Below are 26,666 nucleotides of genomic sequence, written 5' to 3' on the forward strand. Positions count from 1 at the left end.
ACATTCTACTGCATGAAGTTTAACCTATTTTTCTCTTAAAAATGTAATTAAGGTGTGTTCTACTATAATTTTTATGGCTTAAAAACAGTTGGTCAGGCATGTTGGCTCACATCTCTAATCCCAGCATTTTGGGAGGCTGAAACAGGAGGATCATTTGAGACCAGGAGATTGAAACGAGCCTGGGCAACACAGTAAGACCCTATCCCTACAAAAATAAAAAATTAACTGGCATGGTGGTGCATGTCTGTAGTCCAGCTATTCAAGAAGCTGAGTTGGGAGAATCTTGAGCTCAGGAGTTTGAGGTCATGGTGAACTATGATCACATCACTACACTCCAGCTCGGGCGACAAAGTTTCCAAATGAATAAACAAACAAACAAACAAACAAACAGTTATTGGTGGGTAAGTGCAATTTTCTTCTTTTCCACTGCTGAATATAAAATGAGTGTTATTTAATTTCACTCTTCCACCTCAGCACAAATATAATCACGTGCATACAATTTACAAGAAAAGCGTGCTAATAAAATACAGCTCTCATTATTAATAAATAACTAGTATAAGATAAAGTGCCATCTTTACTAGATTTATAATCTGAGTACATAAATATTTAAAAGATCTCTTTAAATTTTAAATTAATATTTGCTTTGCATTTGCTTAAGGAAACTCTTCAAATGTCTCACATTGCTTTTGAAATGCTGACATGCACTTATATATGTTATTTCAATACTCATATTCCTGAGATATATCTACAGTTTTTAATGATGAAAATTGAAACTATTTTTAGCCACCTGAAAAAACAGATCAGGAAGTTACAATTTTATGACTTTTAGTGATATCTTCTGAAATATAATATAATAATAGATGTTATTATGAATGCCTGATTATGTGGTAGATACTGTTCTAGGAGTTTTATGTCTAGTAGCCATTTAATACTATAGTGCAATAACCTTAGGAAACAGTTATTGCCTATCATTGAACTTATTTTGTAGGTAAAAGTTGTCCTTGATTTTCTCTTTCTTTTATACACTTTATCCAATCCATCAGCAAATCCTATTGGCTCTACTTTAAACATATATCATAGACTTCGACCATTTCCCTTAAACTCCACTGCAACGATCCTAGTTTAAAGCATCATTATCTCTTACCTGGATTATGGCAAAAGCCTCCTAATCTCCCTGCATTTATTTGTGCCTCACTGTAGTCTCTTCTCAATACAGCAACGAGTGATTCTTATAAAATATATAGTCATTAGGTCATCATGCTATGCCTCTATTCCAAAGACTACAATGGCTTCCCATATTACTCAGAGAAAAGTCAAAGTCATTATAATGGCCTACTATGCCTGATTTCAGTAGTTTTCCAACTTGGCTGCATATTGGACTCAACTGGGGGAACTTTTGACAAATATTGATGCATATGCCCCATCCCAAGAGATTCTGATTTCGTTGGTCTGGGGTAAAGCCTGGAACTTGAGAATTTTAAAAGGTCTTTAAATTTAAATTATTATAATATGTAGCCAAATATAAGAATCATTGCTCTCCAAGAGATGTTTCCCTTTCTGTCTCCATCGGCTCTGACTTCTTCTTTTACCATCCTTCTCCTTACGTACTCCTCTCAAGCCATAATAATAGGGTGACCATATATTTTATTATTCTAACTGCAGAGTAAAAGGCTCATGCTAGTAATTATAAAGGGACAACATGCATAATTTGGCATTGTTTTAGGAAAAACAGGCATATGTTCATCAAGCATAAATACTTATTTGCAGTTCTATAGAAATAAAATTCTCCTACTTCAGAGAATTGGCACTTGCTATTACTATTCCCTGGAATATTTTCCCTGAGGTATCCACTTTATTTGCTCCCTTACCGTCTTCTAATCTTTACTCAAATGCCATGTTTCAGTAAGACCTTCTCTTCCACTCAATTTAATCCTGAAACACACTCTCAACTCCACTTGCCTTTTCCCTGCTTTATTTTTCTCCACAGCAATAACACCATCTGATGTACCATGTATTTTGCTGAATTCTTATGTCCCTACCCACTCAAATTTTTATTTCTCTTTTGCTTACTTCTGTATTCCAGGATCCAGAAAAGTACCTGGCCTACTGTAGTCTGTCAATGCATATTTGCATAACAAATGAATAAAAGATTTATCAGCTGTTTGACATTGGGCAAGTCACCTAACTTGCTTTGCCTCAGTTTGGTCATTGGTAAAATGAGGATAGTGGTGATAACTACTTCACAGTGCTGCTGTGAACAATAAGTGAGCTAATGCATGGGACTGGAATAATGCCTGACTCATAGAAAGCACATGTAAATGTTAGTTACATTAGTTTATTAAGTATATTAATCTCATCTTTACTTCAGCCACAGATTCCCAAATGGACATCTGGAAGTTGTCATTTCTGAAACTGTCTCACTTCAGAAATCTTAAACATCAACCTAGTGTTATATTGGTAAACCTGCTCTCTAGAGAAAAATAAGACAGAAAGCCCTGATTTGTAGCATTTGCCAATTCCTGTGGTGTACATACTCCCATCATAGCAAATTTTAAGCTACTAACAGTTTATCAGCCAGTTCTTGCAAACTGGTAAGATCTGGCTCTAGCACACTACTGCCAGTACCCTACTTTCTGGCCACATTCTTCTTTCCCTTCCTCTCTTACCCTCATACAAAACTATACTTTCTTGTCTCTGCAATAAAGACTTCTAGCCCATATAATTTTGATTATTTCTAGTCTATTAGACTCTTCATTTCCTTCTTCATCTAGCATGGACTCACTCTCTGTTACCTGAATGATCCCTTCACTACCATCCTCAGTTGCCTTTTGACATCCTTGTTTTTCTTTTGTACATGCTCTACAAACCATAGTTTCTATTATCTTCACCCTCACATTTGGGGAGTTGAGTGTTCATGTAGAAAATCACAGAAGCATGCACATCACTGTCATAACACATTTATGTTCTTCAGCATCATCTGAATGTTCAGCATGATTAGTTAATTATTTTTCTCCAGGACCAAGATGAGGACTGGCAAGTTTTGGGAAAAATGTATACAACTAGCACATATAATTGGGCCAAGAGGCCAAAAGATCATCTCTCCTGGATACTTACACTGCATACCATTAATAACTTTGATAAAGATTTTTGGTTGATTGCACCTGCTAGGGTCTTGAAAAAACAGTCTCTGGAGTAGAACTTGCTCTTCATGGTGCAGCACTTCCATAATCTGCTACTTTTGTTTTTAATTTCAATAATTATTCCAAACATTCACCTTAAAGGAAAGTTTGTCCTCAAATTCCCATAAAAACTCTTCTACTACTTTGTGTAGAAATGAAATAGAATCAGGCATCATTTCCTTCAATTTATGCATGTTCCTCATAAAGCTATCTAGATCTACAACACTCCAGTCTTGGGAGATGCAGAGGCTTCTGCTCTCCAAAGTCAATCCTCCACCAGGTTCCTTGATTTTATACCTTTTCATCTCCTGAAATCTTTTGTCTTATCTATTTTTTTTAATTCCCCCCTTCTTCTTTTTCAGTGTATGCATAGTCCAAATTGTCATCTATTTAAAAAATACCCTTGATTTTAAGATACAACAATTACAAACATTAACGTAACTAACAACAGACCATCAAAATATATGCAACAAAAACTGACAGAATTGATAGAATTGAAGGGAGAAACAGATAGACAAACATTTCAAAATCCCACTCTGAAAAATGGACAGAATAACCAGAGAGAAGAATATAAAGGACGTGAATGACACAATAAACCAACTAGATCTAACATAAGTAAACACTATACCCAAGAAAAATAGAACAAAATTTCACATGGAATGTCTTCTTTGATAAGCCATACGTTAGACAATAAATTTAAATATCAAGAGATCTCAAATAGTAGATTTCATACAAAGTATGTTCTCTGACTACAACAGATAAAGTAAGAAGTAAATAATAGAAGAAAAATGTAAAAGTCCATAAATTTGTGTACAGACAATAAACTTTCAAACAACCAATGGATCAAAGAAGAAATCACAAAGAAAATTAGAAAATACTTAGTGACTACTGAAAATGAAAGTGTCTCATACTACAATTTGTAGGACACACATCCAAAGCAGAGATAAGGAGGAAATTTGTAGCTATAAATGTCTGTATTAAAAGAAAGAGGAATATCTCAAAACAACAACCTACCTTAACAACGTAAGGAACAAGAGAAGAACAAACTAAACCCAACGGTAACAAAAAGAAGGAAATAAAAATAAGAACAAAGATAAATAAAATAGATAATAGAAAAGCAATATGGAAAATCCACAAAACCAAAAGTTGGTTCTTCCAAAAGAACAATAAAAGTAACAAACTTTTATCTAGATTGACCAAGAAAATAAAGAGAAGACAGAAATTACTAAAACCAGAATGAAGGTGTGATATTACTACCAATTCTACAGAAATAAAAAGGATTATAACAGTACTATAAATGATTGTATGTGAATAATTAGATAACCTGGATAAAATGGAAAAATTCCTAGGAACACAAAACCTATCAAGACTAGATGATGAAGAAATAAAAAAACCTGAATAGATCTATAACTATTAAGAAGATTAAATTAGTAATAAAAAAACTCTTGATGAAGAAACTCCCTGGACCTGATGATGATGGCTTTATTGGTGAGGTCTACCAAACATTTAAAGAATGAATACAAATCCTCCTCAAACTTCATCCAAAAAACTGAAGAGAGAGACATTTTGATTCATTCCACAAACATTACCTTGATACTAAAGCCAGACAAAGACACTACAAAAAACCCCTACATTACTATAGACCAATATCCCTTAACCATTCATGAAAAAATCCTCAACAAAATACTAGCAAATGGAATTCAGCAGCATATTAAAAGTATTATACACCACGCCAAATGGAATTAACTCATTGAATGTAAGGATGGTTCAAATATGAAATTCAATCAATGTAACACACCATATTAACTGAAAGAAGGGGGGAAAATCCCCACAATGATCTAAATTGGTGAAGAAGAAAACACATGACAAAATTCATCACCATTTCATGATAAAAACACTCAACAAGCTAGGACTAAAAGAAAATTAGTTTGACATAATAAATGCTATGTGTATGTATATATAACCCACAGTAAACACCATACTCGACAGTTACAAATTGAAAGGTTTTCCCTCTAAGATAATGAACAGGGCCAGGATGGCACTTTCACCACTTTGATTCAACGTAAGTATCAGAATTTCAATAACATTTTTTTTGGCAGAAACACAGAAGTCCGCCCTAGAATTCACATTCACATTGTATTTCAAGGGACCTTAAATAACCAATAAAGAGGAGCAAAGCTGGAGGATTCACATTTCTTGATTTCAAAACTTAGTATAAAGCTACAATAATCAAAATATTTTGGTATTTGCATAAAGACACACATATTGACCAATGGAGTAGAGCCCAGAAATAAACCTTTTCATGTATGACTGTTATGGCTTGAATGTATGTGTCCTTTCCAAATTCATATGCTGGAATCTAATACCTAATGTGATAGTATTAAGAGTGGGGCTTTTGGTAAATTATTAAGTCATGAACACTCAATCCTCAAGAATGGGATTATTGCTATTGTAAAAGAGGTTGAAAGGAGCATCCTAGTCCCTTTTTGCACTTTTTGCGCTTCTGCTCTTTCACCATGTGAGGATACAGCTTTTGTCCCTTCTGTCATGTGAGAATACAGCAAGAAAATGTCATCTTGGAAGCAGAGAGTAAGCCATTACCCTTGGTCTTGGACTTCTCAGCTTCCAGAACTGTGAGAAATAACTTTCTATTATTTATTACATATCCAATCTGTGTTATATTGTTACACAAGCAGGAATGGACTAATAACAGTGGTCAAATAATTTTTGATAAGGGTGCCAAGATTATTAAGTTGGGAAAGTACAGTCTTTTCAATAAATGGTGCTAGGAAAGCTGAATATCAACATGCAAAATAATGAAGTTAAATCTTTACCTAAAACATATGCAAAAATTAACTCAAAATGCATCAAAGACCTAAATGTAAGACCTCAAATTATAAAACTCTTAGAAGAAAATAGTGCAAAAGCTTCATGACATTAGATTTGGCAATGATTTCTTAGATATGATACCAAAGCCACAGGCAACAAAAGGAAAAACTGACAAACTGGGCCACATGAAACTTAAAAACCTTTGTGCATCAAAAAACACTCTCTGCAGAGTACAAAGCTAACTCACAGAATGGGAGAAAGTGCTTGTAAATCATGTATCTCCTAAGGGAATAATATCCATCCTATATAGAGAACTCCTAAAATTCAACAACAACAAAAAATCAAGCAACCTGATTCAAAAATGGAAAATGGACTTGAACAGATACTTCCACAAAGTAGATATACAAATAGCCAATAACATTGAAAAGATCCTGAAAACCACAAATCATTACAGAAATTAAAACTTCATTGAGACACCACTTCACATCCATCAGGACGGCCATATAACAATAAACATAAAACAAACAAAAACGTCAGAAAATAACATGTATTAGTGAGAATACTGAGAAATTGAAACCCTTGTACTCCGTTGGTAGGAATGTAAAATGACATGGCCACTACAGAAAACAGTATGGTGGTTCCCCTAAAAGTTAAAAATAGAATTAAAATATTATCCAGTAATCCCACTTATGGATGTATACTCAAATGAATGGAAAGTAGGGTGTCAAAGTGCATCTATTCTCATAATAGCATTCTTCGCAATAGCTAAAACATGAAAGCAACCCAAGTATCCATCAAGAGATGAATGGATAAGCAAAACGTGGCATGTACATACAATGGAATATCATTTATCCTTAAAAAGGAAGGAGATTCTGACATACACTTCAACATGACTGAACTTTGAGGACATTATGCTAAGTGAAATAAGCCAATCACAAAAGACAAATACTATATGATTTCACTTAAATGAGATACTAAGAGTAGCCAAACTCATAGAGACAGGCAGTGGAATGCTGTTTGCCAGGAGAAGGGGGGAGTTTAATGATTTTAAAGAAGTGGGAAAGTTTAATTACTTAATGAGTGCAGCATTTCAGTTTTGCCAGATAAATAGAGTTCTGCAGACGGATACTGGTGATATTTGCAACAATGATATGAATGTACTAAATACCACTGATTTGTGCACTTCAAAATGGTTGAGATGGTAAATAAATTTTATGTTATGTGCATTTTATCAAAATAAAAAAATTGAAAATAAATCCTTGATTTTTCTTACATTTTGGTCTACTAGCATACTAGCATTTGATTTATTACTTGCCTTGACATCTCACCCACCTGTTCCCAAAGGAATCATCTTCACCTACAAATTCCTGTCAGTTGTTCATTCTCATTTTTGCTCTCTGCAGTCTGGCTTCTGCCTGAGACCAAGCCATTGAAAATGCTCTTGTTGAGATCACTGAGTCCCTGTTATGTGCTAAATCCTATAGATGTTTCTTTGTTTCTGTCTTTCGGAATTCCTCTCCTGAATTTTTCACAATTGGTTATGTGCTCCTGACTTAAAAACTGTATTCCTTTGGGTTTGGGGACTTTATGGTTTTCTCTCTCCCTCCTTGTTCCTCTTTGCCCACTCTTGCCTAGTTACCTTTGGGAATTCCATCCATGCAGCCTCTCAGATTGGTATGGCACAAAGTTCCACCCTGGTTCAATGTTCTTCTTAGGAAATATCATAGTTTGCATTTAGTAACTACCTTTATGCTACCAAGACCCAGATGTTCAATTTTAGCCAATATTTTTCCACTGAGCATAAGATTTGTATTTTAAATTGCTGTCTGGACATCTCCTTTTTAAAAAAATTTTCAAAACTTTTATTTTAAGTTCAGGGGTACATGTGCAGGATGTGCAGGTTTCTTAAATGGTTGTGTCATGGGGGTTTGTTGTACAGATTTCACCCTTCAGGTATTAAGTCTAGCATCCATTAGTTATTTTTCCTGATCCTCTCCCTCCTCCCACCTTCCACTCTCTGAGAGGCTCCAGTGTGTGTTGTTCCCTTCTATGTGTTGTGCATGTGTTCTTATCATTTAGTTCTCACTCATAAATGAGAACATGCAGTGCTTGGTTTCTGTTCCTGTGTTAGTTTGCTAAGGATAACGTCCTCTAGTTCCATCCACGTGCCTGCAAAGGACATGATCTCATTATTTTTCATGACTGTATAGTATTCCACAGTGTATATGTATCATATTTTCTTTATCTAGTCTATCATTGATGGGCATTTGGGTTGATTCTATGTCTTTGCAATTTTGAATAGTGCTGCAATGAATATATGCGTCCATGTGTGTTCATAATAGAACAATTTCTATTTCTTTGGGTATATACTCAGTAATGGGATTGTTGGGTCGAATGTTATTTCTGTCTTTAGGTCTCTGTAGAATCGCCACAGTGTCTTTTATAATGGTTGAACTAATTTACACTGCTACCAACAGTGTATAGCCATTCATTTTTCTCCACAATCTTGCCAGCATCTATTATTTTTTGACTTTTTAGTAATAGCCATTCTGACTGGTGTGAGATGGTAACTCATTGTGGTTTTGATTTGCATTTCTCTAATGATCAGTGATGCTAAGTTTTTTTCACATATTTCTTGGCCACATGTATGTCTCCTTTTACATGTCTGTCTGTTCATGTCCTTTGTCCAGTTTTTAATGGGGTTGTTTGCTTTTTCCTTGTAAATTTGTTTAGGTTCCTTATACATGCTGGATATTAGACCTCTGTCAGATGCATAGTTTGCAGAAGTTTTCTCCCATTCGGTAGGTTGTCTATTTACTCTGTTAATAGTTTCTTTTGCTATGTAGAAACTCTTTAGTTTGATTAGATTCTATTTGTCAATTTTTGCTTTTGTTGCAATTATTTTAGTGTCTTCATCATAAAATTTTTGACTGTGCCTATCTCCTGAAAGGAATTACCTATGTTGTCTTCCAAGGTTTTTGTAGCTTTAGGTTTTACACTTAACTCTTTAATCCATCTTAAGTTAATTTCTGTATATGGTGTAAGAAAAGGGTCCAGTTTCAATTTTCTGCATATGGCTACCCAGTTATACCAGTACCCTTTATTGAATAAAGAATCTTTTCCTCATTGCTTGTTTTTGTCAGGTTTGTCAAAGATTAGATAGCTGTAGGTGTGTAGTCTTATTTGTGGATTTTCTCTTCTGTTCCACTGGTCTAGGTGTCTGTTTTTGTACCAGTACCATGCTGTTTTGCTTACTGTAGTCCTGTAGTATAGTTTGAAGTTGAGCAGCATGATGCCTCCAACTTTGTTCGTTTTGCTTAGGATTGCCTTGACTACTTGGGTTCTTTGTTGGTTCCATATGAATGTTAAAATAGTTCTTTCTGGTTCGTGAAGAATGCCAATGGTAGTTTTATGGAAATAGCTTTGAATCTATAAATTGCTTTGGTCAGTATGGCCATTTTAACAATAGTGATTTTTCCTTTCCATCAGCATGGATAGTTTTTCCATTTGTTTGTGTCCTCTCTGATTTTTTTGAGTAGTGGTTTATAGTTTTCCTTTTAGAGATCTTTCACTTCCCTTGTTAGATGTATTCCTAGGTGTTTTATTCTTTTTGTGGCAATTGTGAATTTGGCTCTTTTGTGATTTGGCTATTGGCCTGACTGTTGTTGGTGTATAGGAATGCTCGCATTTTTTTCCACATTGATTTTGTATCCTGAGAGTTTGCTGAAGTTGCTTATCAGCTTAAGAAGCTTTTGGGCTCAGACAATGGGCTTTTGTAGATACGGGATCATGTAATCTACAAACAGGGGTAAGTTTGACTTCCTTTCTTCCTATTTGGATCCTGCCTGGCTTTTTTTTCTATTGTCTGATTGCTCTGGACAGAATTTCCCATACTATGTTGAATAGGAGTGAGATAGCGCACTTTTGTCTTGTACCCTTTTTTCAAGGGGAATGTTTCCAGCTTTTGCCCATTCAGTATGATGTTTGTTGTCAGTTTGTCATAAATGGCTCTTATTATTTTGAGGCATATTGCTTCAACACCTAGTTTATTGAGAGTTTTTAACATGAAGGGATGTTGAATTTCATCAAAAGCCTTTTCTGCATCTATTGAGATAATCATGTGGGTTTTGTTTTTAGTTCTGTTTATGTTATGAATCACATTTATTGATTTACATATGTTAAACCAACTTGAACCCTGGGGATGATCACCACTACTTGATCACGGTGGATCAGCTCTTTGATGTGCTGCTGGATTCAGTTTGCCAGTATTTTGTTGAGGATTTTTGCATTGATGTTTAGCAAGGATATTGGCCTGAAGTTTTCTTTTCTGTTGTATCTCTGCCAGGTTTTGGTATCAGGAAGATGCTGCCCTGGTAGAATGAGTTATGGCAGAGTCCTTCCTTTTCAATTTTTTAGAATAGTTTCAGTAGGAATGGTACCAACTTTTCTTAGTACATCTGGCAGAATTCAGCTGTGAATCCATCTGGTCCTGGGCTTTTGGGGTTGGAAAGCTATTTATTATTGCCTCAATTTCAGAACGTGTTATTGGTCTGTTAAGGGATTCAATTTCTTCCTGGTTCAGTCTTGGGTGGATGTATGTGTCCACGAATTTATCAATTTCTTCTAGATTTTCTAATTTATGTGAACAGAGGTGTTTGTAGTATTCTCTGATCATTGTTTGTATTTCTGTGGGGTAATATCTCCCTTATCATTTCTGATTGTGTTATTTGAATCTTCTCTCCTTTCTTCTTTATTAGGCTAGCTAGAAGTCTATCTATTTTATCAATTTTTAAATAAAGCAGCACCAGGATTTGTTGAGTTTTTCAATGGTTTTTCATTTCTCTCTAGTTCAGCTCTGATCTTAGTTATTTCTCATCCTCTGCTAGCTTTGGGATTTGTTTGCTCTTGGTTCTATCATTCTTTTAGTTTTGATGTTAGGTTGATAACTTGAGTTCTTTCCAGATTTTTGAGGTGGGCATTTAGTGCTAAATATTTCCCTCTTAACCTTGCCTTAGCTGTGTCCCAGAGATTCTGGCACATTGTATATTTATTCTCATTAGTTTCAAGGAACTTCTTGATTTCTGCCTTAACTTCATTATTTACCCAAAAGTCATTCAGGAGCAGGTTATTCAATTTCCATGTAATTGTATGGTTTTGAGTGTATTTCTTAGTCTTGAGTTCTAATTTGATTGTGCTGTGGTCTGAGAGAATGTTATGATATCAGTTCTTTTGCATTTGCTGAGGAATGTTTTACTTCCAATTATGTGATCAATTTTAGAGTAAGTGCCATGTGGTGATGAGAAAAATGTATATTCTGTTGCATTGGAGTGGAGAGGTCTTCAGATATCTATCAAGTCCATTGAATCCAGACCTGAATTGAAGTCCTGAACATCTTTGTGAATTTTCTATCTTGATGGTCTGTCTAATATTGACAGTGGAGTTTTAAAGTCTTCCATCATTATTGTGTGGGAGTCTAAGTCTCTTTCAAGGTCTCCAATAACTTGCTTTATGAATCTGAGTGCTCTTGTGTTGGGTGCATATATACTTAGGATAGTCAGCTCATCTTGTTGAATTGAATCCTTTATCATCATGTAATACCATTCTTTGTCTTTTTTGATTTTTGTTGGCTTAAAGTCTGTTTTGTCAAAAACTGGGGATGGCAACCCCGGTTTTTTCTGTTGTCCATTTTCTTGGTAAATTTTCCTGCATCCCTTTATTTTGAGCCTACGTGTGTTGCTGCACGTGAGATGGATCTCTTGAAGACAGCATATTGATAGGTCTTAGTTCTTTATCCAGCTTGCCATTCTGTATCTTTTAATTGAGGCACTTAGCCCATTTACATTTCAGGTTAGTATTGTTATGTGTGGATTTGATCCTGACGTTGTGATGCTAGCTAATTATTTTGCAGACTTCTTTATGTGGTTAACTTATAGTGCCACTGGTCTGTGTACTTCATTGTGTTTTTACTGTGGTTGGTAATAGTTTTTCCTTTCCGCATTTAGTGCTTCCTTCAGGAGCTCTTATAAGGCAGGTCTGGTGGTGATGAATTTCCTCAGCATTTACTTGTCTGAAAATGACCTTATTTCCCTTTTCTTATGAAGCTTAGTTTGAATGGATATGAAATTCTGGGTTGGAATCTCTTTCCTTTAATAATGTTGAATATTGGCACCCAATGTCTTGTGGCTTATAAGGTTTCTGCTAAAAGGTTCTCTGTTAGCCTGATGGGCTTCCCTTTGTAGGTGAGCTGGCCCTTCTCTCCGACTGCCATTAACATTTTTTCTTGTATTTTGACCTTGGAGAATCTGACGATTATGTGTCCTGAGGATAACCTTCTCATCGAGTATTTTACTGGGGTTCTCTGCATTTCCTGAATTTGAATGTTGGCCTGTCTAGCATGGTTGGGTAAATTCTCATGGATGATATTCTGACATGTTTTCTACATTGGTTGCATTCTCCCCATCTCTTTCAGGTACATCAATCAGTCACAGATTTGGTCTTTTTACATAATCCCATATTTCTTGGAGTTTTGTTTATTCATATTCATTCTTTTTTCTCTATTTTTGTCTGCCAGTGTTATTTCAGAAACCCAGTCTTTAAGTTCTGAGATTCTTCCCTCTACTTGGTCTATTCTGCTATTAATACTTGTGATTACATTACGAAATTCTTGCATTGTGTTTTTCAGCTCTATCAGTCAGGTCAGTTATGTTCTCTATATTGACTATTTTGACTGTCAGCTCCTGCAACATTTTATCATGATTTTTAGCTTCCTTGCATTGAGTTAGAACGTGGTCCTTTAGCTCAGTGAAGATTTTTTTTAGACACATTTGGAAACCTAGTTCTGTCATCTCAGCCATCTCAGCCTCAGTCCAGTTCTGACCCCTTGCTGGAGAGGTGATGTGGTCATCTGGAGGAGAGAGGACACTCTGGCTTTTTGAGATTTCAGTGTTCTTGCACTGATTCTTTCTCATCATTGTGGGCTTCTCCATTTTCAATCTCTGAGGTTGCTGACCTTTGGATTTATTTATTTTTTCCTTTTAATGGTCTGGCCACTTTTTCATAGGGCTGCTGTAATTTTCCGGGGGTCTGCTCCAGTGCCTGGTTGCCTTGGATTTTCCAGTACCTGAAGGTATCACCAGTGAAGGCTGTGAAACAGAAAAGATGGCCCTTCCTCTGTGAGCTCTGTGGAGGTATGGACCTGTTGCTAGTTCCAACACACTTGTAGGAGGTGGCTGGAGACCCTGCTTGGGAGATCTCACCAAGTCAGCAGGATTGGGATTAGGTACACTCTTAAAGAAGCAGTCTAGTCACTCTTTTGTAGAGTAGCTGTGTCCTACTGGGGTACTCCTTCTGCCCCTGGTTGGCTTGTGCTCTCTGAAGCCTGGAAGCTGGAACCACTAAGTTGCTGAACAGCAAAGATGGCGGCCCACCCATTTCTGGCCTTTCCATACTAGGGAGAATTCAAATCTCTGTTGGGCCGGAGAACACAGAAGGGGGTGACTTGAGGCGCCAGTTGGGATGCCCTGCCAGTGAGGAGGAATAGATTGGTTAAAGAAGCAATCTGGACATGTTTTGGTAGAGTAGATGAGATGTGTTGGGGGATCCCTTCTATCCCTGGTCAATTTGGGCTCCCAAAGCCCAGAGACTGGAATGGCTAAGTTGTCCAAACAACAAAGATGGTGGCCTGCCCCTCCCCCGAGGAAACTCTATTCTGTCCCAGGTAGGAGCAACAATGTTGCCAGGGGCTGGCTGGAATTCCAAGTCGGTAGGTCTTATCCTGCAGGGTACCCTGGAAGTGGGGCCTGCAGACTGATGGTGCTCTGCCCCCTGGATTCAGCTCCCTTTTCAGGGGTATGTATGGAGGTCCAACTTGTTATCTTGCCTGAGTTGCTGTCACAGCAGCAACTCCAGGGACCCCAGAGCCAGCATATATAAAGCTTCCAGGACTCTGTGCATCTGAGTAGCTTTTCTGCCAGGACTTCACACAGTTCTGTGTCAGACTGAAGACCCTGGTGGGGTGGGTTCATGAGAGTATCTCCTGACCCAAGCATTGCAAAGATCCATGGGAGAAGTGTGGTTTCCTGGGGTCACACATTTACTAAGCGCTTCCCTGGGTGGGGGAGGTTCCTGTTGCTCTGCGTTGCTCCCGGGTGGGTCATTGACCTCCTTTTCTCCATTCTCTGTAGGTCAAATTGTTTCCCTGATCAGTCCCAATGCAAGTACCTGGATGTTTCAGTTGAAGGTTCTGTATTATTCACCCCTTTATTCCTCTCTGTAAGAGTCACACATAGTAGTTGCTTCTAGTCAGCCTTCTTGGTCCCCACTCACTGAACATTTTCATTGGATGTTCCACAGACAACTCAAATCCAACATGACCAAAATTAAACTTACCATTTCCTTCCAACTACCAGTCCATCCTGTTCCTCCTCTGTATTATTTCAATTGATAGCACCACCTTCCACTCACTTTTCTTGCTCCCAGCCATCCTTCCCTGAGCATATTTTGAGCTGATTTCCTTACTTGATTAAATCCTTCTTGCTTTCTTTTATTAACTTCTCCTACATTTTTGGGTTATAGATGACCCCCTTTCTTATTTTCCTAAGTGATTTGCACTGTAAAAAATGTAAGTATAGGCCAGGCACAGTGGCTCACAACTGTAATCCCAGCACTTCGGAAGACTGAGGCAGGCGGATCACGAGGTAAGGAAATAGAGATCATCCTGGCCAACGTGGTGAAACCCCGACTCTACTAAAATAAAAAAAAAAAAAAAAAAAATTAGCTGGGTGTGGTGAGGCGCACCTGTAGTTCCAGCTACTTGGGAGACTGAGGCAGGGGAATCACTTGAACCTGGGAGGTGGAGGTTGCAGTGAGCTGAGATCGTGCCACTGCACTCAAGCCTGGTGACAGACCAGGACTCTGTCAAACAAACAAACAAACAAAACAGTAAGTGTTCCTTTTCTCTCATGACAAAGGATTTGAGGTGTGAGCAAAAGGCTGCAGCATGAACACACCGTCTTGCACTGAAACCAGTAGTATATTTAGTATTATATTTTGGCATAACTGACTTTTGCGATATGATAAATTAGATATAACAGATGTTATAAAACAAAATATTTTGTGGTTGACATGTGGCATTTCAAAGTTATTCTATAGCTATATTTAGTTTAGATTGCTAGTTAATATTGTTATAAAAATGGGAAGTTCTAAGTGGAATGTTCTAAAATGGGAATTTCTAAAATTTAGAGGTAGGTGGTTTGCAGGTAAGTGCCACAAAAAGTATTTACTAAATCCAAATGTATAGCTGGAAAAAGCCTGTATGGGGATAATGGTCAAGGTTATACTTAATTTGCACCAGTAAATTTTAGTGAAATTAGAGAAAATACACTACTGTGAATTAAGTGTAACCTTGACCACTATCCCCAAATGGGCTTAGAAAAGTTAAAAAATCCAAACATTGGTGAGGCTGTGCCTTCTGGGCAGCCAGGCTGCTGCTGAGCTGCTTGCTAAGTCAGAATGTATTCAATTTTAAAATTAAAAATACACACGGTCACACACACATCCCTTCTCTACACACACGTATATATTCACACACAAGCCCACACACACATTTGACTACACTGTCCCTCTGCTGATATATATCTGGAAGAATGTCCACAAGGATCCCAAACGGTATGAGATTCATGAATCCAGTGCCATATGAAAGCCAGCCAGCCACCAGCACTGACACTAAGATGTAATCTTGTAGTTAGTAGTGCTACCACTCCTTCATAATAAAATAGCAAATTGAAGCAGTTTTCAAACAGCGTGGGAGACCAAAGGGAAATCATTTCTGCTTCCAGTAAGCACAGAAGGCTATTAATGAGCCACGGATGGCTCCCCTACTACACAGTGCACTTAGTCACTTCCTCCTTCCTGTGTTCACATAAGCTGTGATTATGTTCTAAAGCTGTAGTTTGAAAAATGACTTTGCTTTTGAAAATTTATGGGCTATATATATTTATGTTTTATTTCTGCTTGTCATGGGGAGTTGAGTATCTGTTATTGACATAAAGTTTATAAAGCACTTTGAGTTTCTAAGAAGAGAGATGATTACAAAGAAGGGTAAGAACATTAAAGAAGAGTAAGATGGAAGTATTGACCCTATTTTTCCATTCATTTGATTTTTTTTTGCATTATAATAATGTGACTTTTAGAAACTCTATGTGCAAAGGGGACATAGACCACATGAGGAGATGGTAGTGGACTTATAAAGGAAAAGTAGTAAGCATTTTAATAAAATGAATTCATAATGCATGAGAGCATGGCTTTTTGAGTCACAGAGACTTGAATTTGAATCCTTGCTCTGCCACCTGCAATGTGTCACACACTATTCTATAAGCTTTACAACAATCAATTAATCTTTATAATAATTGTATGAAATGGATGAGTAAACAGAGGTACAGAGAATTTTATAATGAGTAAACAGAGGTACAGAGAATTTGATACCATGCCCAAGGTCACATAGTCCATAAGTAGAGCCAAAATTAATTGAGGTAGATATTCAGGTTCTTTCCCCCTAGAATCTCTGATAATGTCTTACATACACAGTATATAGTAAGAGCTGGACAATATCAGGCTTTAAAATTTAAAGCATAAAATACACTACTTCTAAACATGTAGTAGGATGTTTAGAAGTAAATCTTTTATTTATAACATATTATTGTTTATTTATAACATTTAATTGATTCATTATTCTGCAGAATAAAATATATAAATTAGGTGAGAAGCTACTATTTCCCACCTTATTTGCCTGTGGTACTCATTTGATCCATTTTTGGCAGCAATTTAGATTGAATATCTGCTATATTGTTTGCCATTATATTCTGCTTTAGAATACAGCTGATGCAAAAATAAAAAGAAGAAAATAAAAAGAAAACCAACCTAACCCAAGCATCATTAGATAATGAGTCATTTTGATATGTATCTGATAAAAATGAGTTTTTGAAGAAACATAATGGAAGGACATTAGTATACAAGCATTTCAGGTACCATAGGTGGTCCTGATAAATTATTCTAAAATAATTTAGAACAGGTGAAATGAATACAAGCTATAAAATAACACATTTTTAGAATGGCTACAGAGAAGAACAAACAGTTCATGTCCCCAAACACCTCTGAATTTCATTTTACCTTACAGAGCACACTTGGTTGAGAGTATACACTGCATGAGCAGTATTGCTCTATAATAACTTGATGATTTTGCTGAATTCAGCTTCTAGGATTGAATCTGGACATCAAGCCCAGTCAGAGTATAAATATATCATCACTGCTAGCATTCAGAGCAGTTGGAAGAAGAGGACCCAGAATGAAGAAAAATAAATGAAAATGAGATCAAGAGAGAAAGATGAGATGCAAACAGAACTTATTCACATAACATGGGGCAAAGAATGAAGTGAAGTGAGTGTTTTATTTTCACATGAAAATAAAGAAGAAAAATAATGTCACATTCCAAGTGGCAAAGTCCAGCCATTTTGTAAGTGAGAAAAATAGTTATCTCTCTGTAGATAGATAGATAGATAGATGATAGATAGATAGATAGATAGATAATTAAAAATGCAGTGACATGCAAATATATGACCTTTGCTGGGGATGAAAAATATTTACTATAGCAGTTATTTTCTGTATTTCATTTTTTCACTATCAATGAATATTTTCATAGCACATGATGGTTTTTCAAATCTTAAATGTATTATAAATATACCTTGAAATATAACTTCCTGGTGCCTTCTCAGTTTGTGTTTGTATCACTATCTATAATAAATTACTTCTTGTACGTACTATACTTTTAAGGATAAATCACTTTAAAAATAATGTTTTTGTAAAAGAAATCTCTGCTAAAGAAGTTTTATTCCTCCTCCTTTTGTTTTCTGAATAGTCAGCCAAATGAACTGAAGAAGGACAAAGTTAATAGAACATTTTCTGAAATGAACTTGAGTCACTGTTGGTACATACAGATCAGTTAAGGAGTTCAGCATTATAGATATAGATAATGCATACAGTATCGTACTACATAGTTAAATGTGATAAAGCAAAATTAATGACTGTGAGGCAACTGAGTTTCATTTCATCTTTCTTCATGATAACATTATTTGGTATACACACACACACACATATAGCAAGTGAATTTATAGGAGAAATCAATTATGTTATTGAGTGTACATCCTCCCCGCTTAGTAACACTCTAATGTATCACAGTATTAGGGAAATGCACCCTAGAGAAAACACTGCTATTCTTCACAGAAAATCCATGAATAATATTATGCAAAAATTAATTTATGATAAATGATTTAAATATAGAACTGAGAACAGCTTATTTAAATGCCATCAGAAAAGAACACCTCACCCGCAAAAAGGAGTCTAGGGATCCATTCTCCATATATTCCACCACAATCATTACTGGTCTGCCTGCAAAAGAGCAAGAGAACACACATGGATTAGGGCAATTACAAAAATATGTGCTGCAGTTAAGATACACCCAGCTGTGGTAACTAAATTATTTGTATTTTATTAATAGGAATTTCATTTTCCAACCTGCTTCTATAAAAGTGTTCATATTATACATAGGCATCTCTATATTTCTTTATAGCATTATTTCCTTTTGAGTTCATAAAAAGGACATGAATTACAATATAAATTACAAAGGAATTAGGTACTTCTTTTCCTAAAGCCCTGCAATCACTTGTTTAGATTATGTTCTTTTTGTACTCTAGTTTTTCCTTAGAAAACAATCAACGAGCTGAAGTAGGATTTAAGCAGTTATTATAGCTGCTTTTGCAGTTATGGTACAACTTCTAAGGCAGTGCAGCAATTTTGGCTGACTTATATTAGAGTGGGCATTTCTGAAATATTCCTAAGGCAAAGCAGAAAGGAGAAACTCATAAATTCTCTTTAAGAAATTATAAACCATCGGTCATAGTCTGATTTTAAGGGCCTTTAAGCAGAAAAATTTTAGATTGATGAATGCTACAAAGCTTGTAGGATTTGTAATAGCTCCTGATTATGTTTTCATTGGACATAGATTTGATCAACAGAGCAACGATGGCAGTACATGAAAAATAAGTAACTCTGATTTTGTAGTCTGGTACAGAAGATCAGATCAGAAACTGAACATAATTTCTTTCCTTTTTTATCATATCAATTGTTACACTGTTACAGTTCCGAATACACCTCTATTAGGTAGAATATTTGACATAAATAACTGATTTATTTCAAAGAAGTGAATGCATTTGTTCTGCCCAATTGCCCAAGTTTAACAGATAAACTCATTTCAGATGCAGGGGAAGTGGTATTCACCTGAAAGAAGCATGTATGACATATTTAGTTTTTACTTCTGTGTTTCTCACCTCTTGTTGGCATTTTTAACTTTTCAATCTGCACTGTGCACAGGTTTTCATTATAAACACGAAGGAGATCTCGAAAGAACTGATGTGTACTATTGATGGAAATATTATATCTCATTGTAATTCATGTTCATTTTATGAACTCAAAGCCTTGTGGGTTAGAAAGGGTGACTATTATGAATTAGTACAATGTATGCAAATGCTAGACTTTACATTTGAATCTATATTTTAAATAAAGATGTGCTAAAGGTTAAATCTATTAATAAAGCTCCCAATTTATCATGCATAAAATTACAATCCAAGGAAGTTTTCCATTTGTAGTGAATATTAACCTATATTCTATAATGTTCCTCGAAGTAATTAATTTTACCCAAATATGAATAAAGAACTTTATTGGCAATTATCGAGGTCAGACGAACTGTCAGCACTCTTGTGGGCAGGGATCTAGAAGATTCAGGTTTTAAACCTTAAAGTTCATCATGAAATCTTTTATTTGGCTATACTTTCAGGGAGCTTGGGGGTAGGACATAGATAGAAACACTGAGGTAGCAAGGTGAGGAAAACAAAAGGTCATTTTTATACTTAAATATAAAAATTCTGAGTCCAATATTCCATTTTGAATGACAATGGATTCTGAATGTTAATGGGAATAGTTGGGTTATTACAGTGACTGCCTGATGTCTTCTTCCCCTGCCTGCAGAGTCACAACTTTTTAATCTGTCTTGACCATTGCTGTCAGAGGAACACTTTTAGTTTTTATTGTCTTTAACAAACATTTATCCTTCCCTTAAGAATGCCAGTCTTATTAGAATAAAAAGAGCTTGCAAGCATTTCACTGGTATTGGTACATGCCACAATTATGTTTCTTGTGCAGATATGGAAATTGAGGGATAGAAAATTAAAGTACTTGTCCAAAGACAAACAGCTGGTAAGTGGCAGTATCAAGTAGTCTGTCTCAGAGTTTGAGGTCTTAACCATTATGCTATAGGTGCCTTTCAGAAAGCATTTATAGATAAAAGCTCCAAGTCTCACCCTGTTAGTCAATTCTTTCCAGTGATGCACCTCATCTTTCCTAACTAGCCTTTGTATCCACGGCTCTACCAGTTGTTATTAGTTCTTCTATTTATTTAATCCTGTCTCCTTCTTCCTTTACTTGTGTAGTCACCTGCCAGGATAATCTCCCAATTTGCTTCTCTCTCTAATCTCACCATCTCTCCCCACTCCCTTAGAATTTATACAACACACCGCTTCCCTAAAAGTCTCTCACAGTGATCGTTCTTATAGTTTCATTTCCATCACATCTATTGTGTACACTATGACATGTTGTGCATGTTTTTATATTAAGTTGTTTTTCTTTCTTATTTTCCCATAATGCTTTGTATCCTCATTCACTGGGTTTCTCAAGGTCACTTGCCATGGACCTAATCATAGTAGGTCCTTCATGAAAACAAGTTAACTTTTCTTGATTTTATAATTCCTAAGAAACTGACTCTGGAGTATTTCAGCAGGATCTGATTTATGTGAATACACAGTACTTCGAAATTAGTTCCATCTATAACTCTTTGGGAGATACTTTAGGCAATCTTAAAATTCATCAGTGACAAGTTCTATCTTCTCATTAAGAATAATAAAGAATCAAATGAAGACTTCCCTGGTTTCCTGTGAATTAGAAGTTTTGCATTTGAACTCTTAATCTTTTGTATTTTGTGTAGTAGCATCAACTGAGAATAGCTGTTAATTGAACTAAGAATTTTTTTTTTTTTAAACTACTGCTCCATCTAGCCTGTAATTTGTTTTGGTTTTCAACGGGGAAGAAGCTAGTCATACTGTGAAGATGATAAGCAACTTTATAATCCATTATTACATTTTATAATCAAGAAAATAGACAAGTACAAGGGAAATTATGGAAATTAGGATGTTAATCTTTAAATCTGTTTTAGGTGAGAGAAGTCTATTGGCAACAGTGTTTTTTGGTGTTTTCCAATATGTAAAAATTATATATTGCATTATTGTTCTTGGAAGATATATTTGGAAGTAATTTATTATCTCTTTCTAAATTTTCAAAATGTTACACCTTATTTCCCTTTGTACAATTTTAGCCAGTGACCCCTTGTGCCTCATGTCACAGAATCATCTTAGTATTTGCATCATACTAAAGTCAGTGGACAAACCAGGCTTCTTGAATTAGTCAATTCTTGAAATCCCCAGATCACTTCAAGTCTCATGTATTTGATTTAAGAGACTTTCAAAGATACTTTACAAGTCACCAAACTGAATTTCTTAGGTTTTCCTTCATAAATATCCCAGAAACGGTTATATATTTTAAATGGCATTTGAATGAAGATACTCTAAGAAATCAGTTACTGATATTCTGGAGACAATGGATTGCAAAAACCCCTTATCATACTTTTCTGTTATAGACAAGAAAAATTATTTTCTTACATTAAGACTTTAAGGGAGTATCGACCAATATATATTTTTCAAATGTTCCCTAATACTTCTGATGATTTTGATAAAGGTGGTGTGGATAAACTATATAATCATAAGACTACATTTTTCTTATGTTGTTGTTAAAGAAAACAAAATAATTCTTTAAATGTTCCATAGATACCCTGTTTAAAGTATTTTGCCAGTGAAATCCTTTTTTTTTTTTTTTGCCTCAGAGAATATTTGTGAAAAAAGAGGATAAGAGAGATTTAACATTTCATATAAGTAATGAGTTTGTGCTGGATGTAGTATGCTCTATCAGTCTGGCAATTTCTAATGTGCAGTCAGTAAAATGAAGAATCAAAACAAATCTCAACAACCTCAAAACTCTATTCCAGTTTAGATCACTCAGTTATTTAACATTCTATCAAGTTTATATTTTGTCTACCAGTTAATAAGATTTGTGGTGATAACTTAGATTGACAGTTAGAGCGCCTGTATTTTTTCCCCCCAGTTGCAATTCAGGACTCTTTGGACCAGTTATTTAATCTATTTCTACCTTCCACGTTTCTGTTGTAGAGACAGTGAATTACAATTATAATCTCAAATGGGTTTGATAATAAATGAAATATTCTTATGCCTCCAAGGCACTCAGAAGACATGGATTATGCCATTTGAACACAGTTATATTATATTAAATCATTGTTTTTATTCACACAAGTACTCAAATTAAAGAACTATTTTCCTCTTATAGTGTTGCCTGATGATTATCAGATCACATTCAAAATACATCTCATCCTCATTCAGTTCAAATCCAAACTTTTAACATTTCCCTTGAACTTTCTTTTCCTCTAATAATCCCGTGTTCTTAAAACATCACCATCCATCTAGTTATCCAGGTTTGAAACTCTTTTGTGACAACTTCTCACTTTATTAAACCCTTTCTAGTTCATAAGTTATGAAGTTCTGTTGATTTTACATAAAATCTATTGCCACTGCCCATATTCTGCCTTTGCTTTCTCTTGCTCAATAATATTTTACTGGTTTCTTTGCTCCTATCTGGTACCCCATTGTAAGCTAACTCTTGCAAAATCATTGTTTTTGAACATTCAGTGATACAAAAAATTTTTTTAAATGCCTACTAGGTAGCAAGTACTCTTCTGGGTTCTGGAGACACATCATCAGTCAATGTAAGATCTCTGCTCTCACAGGGTGTATAGTACAAAGGGCACTAGAAATAATTAAACGGCCAATTAGTAAAAAGGGCTAATGCCTCATTCCCCTATTTTAAGACTGCATTGCTTATCGCGGAATTAAAGTCTAAATTGCTTGGTAATTAAGTTCATTTACAATCTCTTCTCTACCTTCATTTCTAGTTTCACCTTTTACTTCACCCTGTTCCCCTATCTCCTGTTTTTCCACTAATCAAGGAAGTGAAAGATGTCTACAAACAGAACTACAAAACACTGCTGAGATAAATCAGAAATGAAATGAATAAATGGAAAAACATTCCAAGCTCACAAACTGGAAGACTGATATCATTTAAATGGCTATACTGCCCAAAGTAATTTACAGACTCAATGATATTCCCATCAAATTACCAACCTCATTTTTCACAGAATTAGAAATAAACTATTCTAAAATTCATGTGGAACCATCAAGAACCCAGATAGCGTAGGTATCACATTATCCAACTTCAAACTATACTATAAAACAACAGTAACCAAAAGAGCAGGGTACTGGTACAAAAACAGGAAAATAGACCAATGGAAAATAATAGAGAATCCAGAAACAGCCACACACCCTAACCATCTGATCTCCGACAAAACTGACAAAACAAACAATAGTGAAAGGACTCCCTATTCAACAAATGGTGCTGGGATAACTGGCTAGCCATATGCAGAAGAATGAAACTGGACTCCTACTTTTCACCATACACAAAAATTAACCCAAGATGCATTAAAGATTTAAATGTAAGAACTCAAACTATAAAAATCATAGAAGAAAACCTAGGAAATACCCTTCTTGACTTTAGCCTGGGCAAATAATTTATGGCTCTTTTTCAATTTCTCTTGGTGATCCATAATTTCCTGAATATTACTTTACTTGTATCTTCCTCTCTTCTTTGGAAGACTGCCTTCTCATTACCTCTACTTGACAAAAATCATATACTTTTAAAACAAGCAGCTTAAATATCATCTCCATTGTAAATTCTCCTATGAATTTCTCTCTGTTTTAGGAAGTCTTGATTGTTTACTTTCTCCTCCCTTTATATCTCAATCAATTTTAGAACACTTATGGTAGAGTATTAATGTTCATAACATAGGTGTCTGTCTCCCATTCTAAAGTGGCCTTGAACTCAGGACTTAATGCCCAATTCTTCTCTGTAAGGTCGCTATCTAAGCACAGAGCTAGGCATAGAGTAGGTATTCAATTTTATATTTTTTGAATTGAATGTCAGAAGGAACACACACATATGAATGTTCTCTAAGAATAATTCCAGACCTACAAAAGATTTACTGAAATAACAGAATGGCAAATCAATAATTTTTAATCATAAATTACTTACATTATCAAAACTATTGTTGTGAAGACAGCAAAATTCAAATTTCAGCTCCACTACCTAGTAGTTGCATGATCTTAGGGAAATTATTTTAGCTCTTTCAGTTTTTGCATATATAAAATGAGAATAATATCATGTACTACATAAAATTTTTGCAATAATCAGGTGAGAAAATATATAATTGGCATAATGTTTGTCACTAAAATGTTGATGTCCATCTACTTTCCTTTCCTTTTGTGCATAGGTATGTGCTTCTGTATTGTTATGTTTGCATACTATGTCACAAAAAGTTTTCAAAAATAGAAAATTTTTATACTTTATCGCAGATTGGTATTGACATGAAAATTATTTTATCATCTTTGGCTAAGTAAAGTAAAATTATTGCTAGTTACATATTTCATATGATGCAGTAAACTTCCAGTTTTAGCACTAAAATTCTTGTGTCCCAGGCAAACTAGGATGATGGCTTACTCTATATTTTGCCTGGCCAGCACAGTACAGTTGAAGTTGTAAGATTAGAGTCACATAGCCTGATATTGGAGATGTTTTCCCTTTTGGACAATTAACCTTTTATAACTCACTTTTCAACTCACTGTCTCTGTTTCCTCATTTGAATATTATATATTTCTCATGGGCACATTTTAATTTCCTCATTTGGTTATTATTGATTTTATTATATATAGGCATATTATTATAACCTCCTCCTTAGGGTGGTGAGATGAAAAGGATAATGTGCTTAAAACAGAGAATAGAACCCAATGCTGAACACTGAATCACCCAATAACTGCTAATTAAATAAATGGCTATATGTTGAGTATTATATGTTACCTTACTGACCAGATGTTGAATCCTAAGCTAAGAAGTGGCTTGCAGAGCTAATAAGGTTCATTAATAGAATGACTAGTGTTAGTAAATTTAGGAGCTCTCTGGATGGTCTCAAAGGTCCATTTAAATCGTATATGCCTGAAATTGACAGGTTTGAAATTGCTTCAATGAACAAGATGGTTTCTCAGGGTAGAGTAAAATACTTTAAAGAGTATTTTCCTATTTTAAATAACATAATATATAGTTTCTTAACAATAACATCTGCTAAAAGTAAGTTCTTATTCTCATTAACAATCTGTGTTGTATCTTCTGCACTCTGTTTAGAGATTTTTGCTGTAACATGCTTTATGGTTAATTTAGAATTGATGTTTTTAATCTTAGAGCTATTTGAAAATCCTCAGTTTATATAGTCAGATGATTCGATTCCATTTTACCCCCTTAATTTATGTCATTTGCTTTTCAAAATTAAGTGGTAAGCAAAATACCCTTGGAAAAATACTGAAAAAAATACTTTAGTGATAAAAGAGCTGAGCAAAAATTAGGAGAGGTGATCTGCATTTATGAAAACAGTAACATTTCTTCATCTAGATTTGTTAGAGTAAATGAAAGGTGTGAGGCTAGAGAAACAAAACATGATTTTCCTGCCAGTTCCAGAGAGCAGTGGCATGCCATCTGCATCTGTTGACCTCAGTAATATTCAGTGATGTCCTTTTTCCTACTAGGAATTACCATGTAGGCAAAAAGGTTTCTCCTTAACTAAAAGTGTCTTGTTAACAATGAAAGTTACTGCCAAATTTGCCTCATGTTGGATTGTTTTTACTATAAGATACTAACCATGCTGAAGAATTTTAATAACAAATGAGTTTTTAAGAATGTCTTTCTTGATTTTGTATTACATTCACATTTAGAAAAGTAACGGTGATACACAAATTAAAAGCATATCTTTTGAAATTATTTGTGACTTTTTGCTTTCTCAAAATTATGAAGGAAGTGGTTATGTAATAATTAATAGTTGAATTACTATTAGGTAGCAACAAAAAACACAGCAAGGAATTTTCATGTCTTAAAATACTGCATAATGTCTAAGTTCAAAACTAAATTAAATTACATGTCAAATAAATAATTATATGCTGCTTTAGTTCTTGGTTTTCTTCTTTAAAATCCATTTGTATAATTTAAAAATAGATACTACTCTAAATCAGCATGCGGGTAAGAATAATTTTTTATAAGTTCTTCAATATGCTAGGCACTGTTCTATGAGTTTTACATGTTTAAACTCATTTAATCCTCATATTGACCCTTGTGGCAAGTGTAATTATTAGCTCAATTAAACATGTAAGGTTACTGATGCACTGAGAGTTTAAGCAACTTGCCTAAGGACACACAGTGAGTAATTGGCAGCGCAAGGCTTAAAGCCAGGCAATCTGGCTCCAGAGTCTGAATGCTTGGCCATGTCCTTATACCTCA

The 26,666-nt window shown here is 35.2% G+C and overlaps 1 protein-coding gene across 7 annotated transcripts in view; it reads right to left on the reverse strand.

Moving 5' to 3' along the window:
• The window catches only part of EPHA6 (EPH receptor A6), a 930,448-nt gene that overhangs the window by 113,558 nt on the left and 790,224 nt on the right, over positions 1 to 26,666 (reverse strand). For all 7 annotated transcript variants that reach the window (XM_065539279.2, XM_045385337.3, XM_005548367.5 and 4 more), the window contains one exon: positions 18,388 to 18,449. In XM_065539279.2, coding sequence (XP_065395351.1) covers positions 18,388 to 18,449 — 62 coding nt within the window. The remainder of the gene's footprint in view (positions 1 to 18,387; positions 18,450 to 26,666) is intronic.

This window comes from Macaca fascicularis, chromosome 2 (assembly GCF_037993035.2).
Source record: "Macaca fascicularis isolate 582-1 chromosome 2, T2T-MFA8v1.1".
Lineage (NCBI taxonomy): Eukaryota > Metazoa > Chordata > Mammalia > Primates > Cercopithecidae > Macaca > Macaca fascicularis.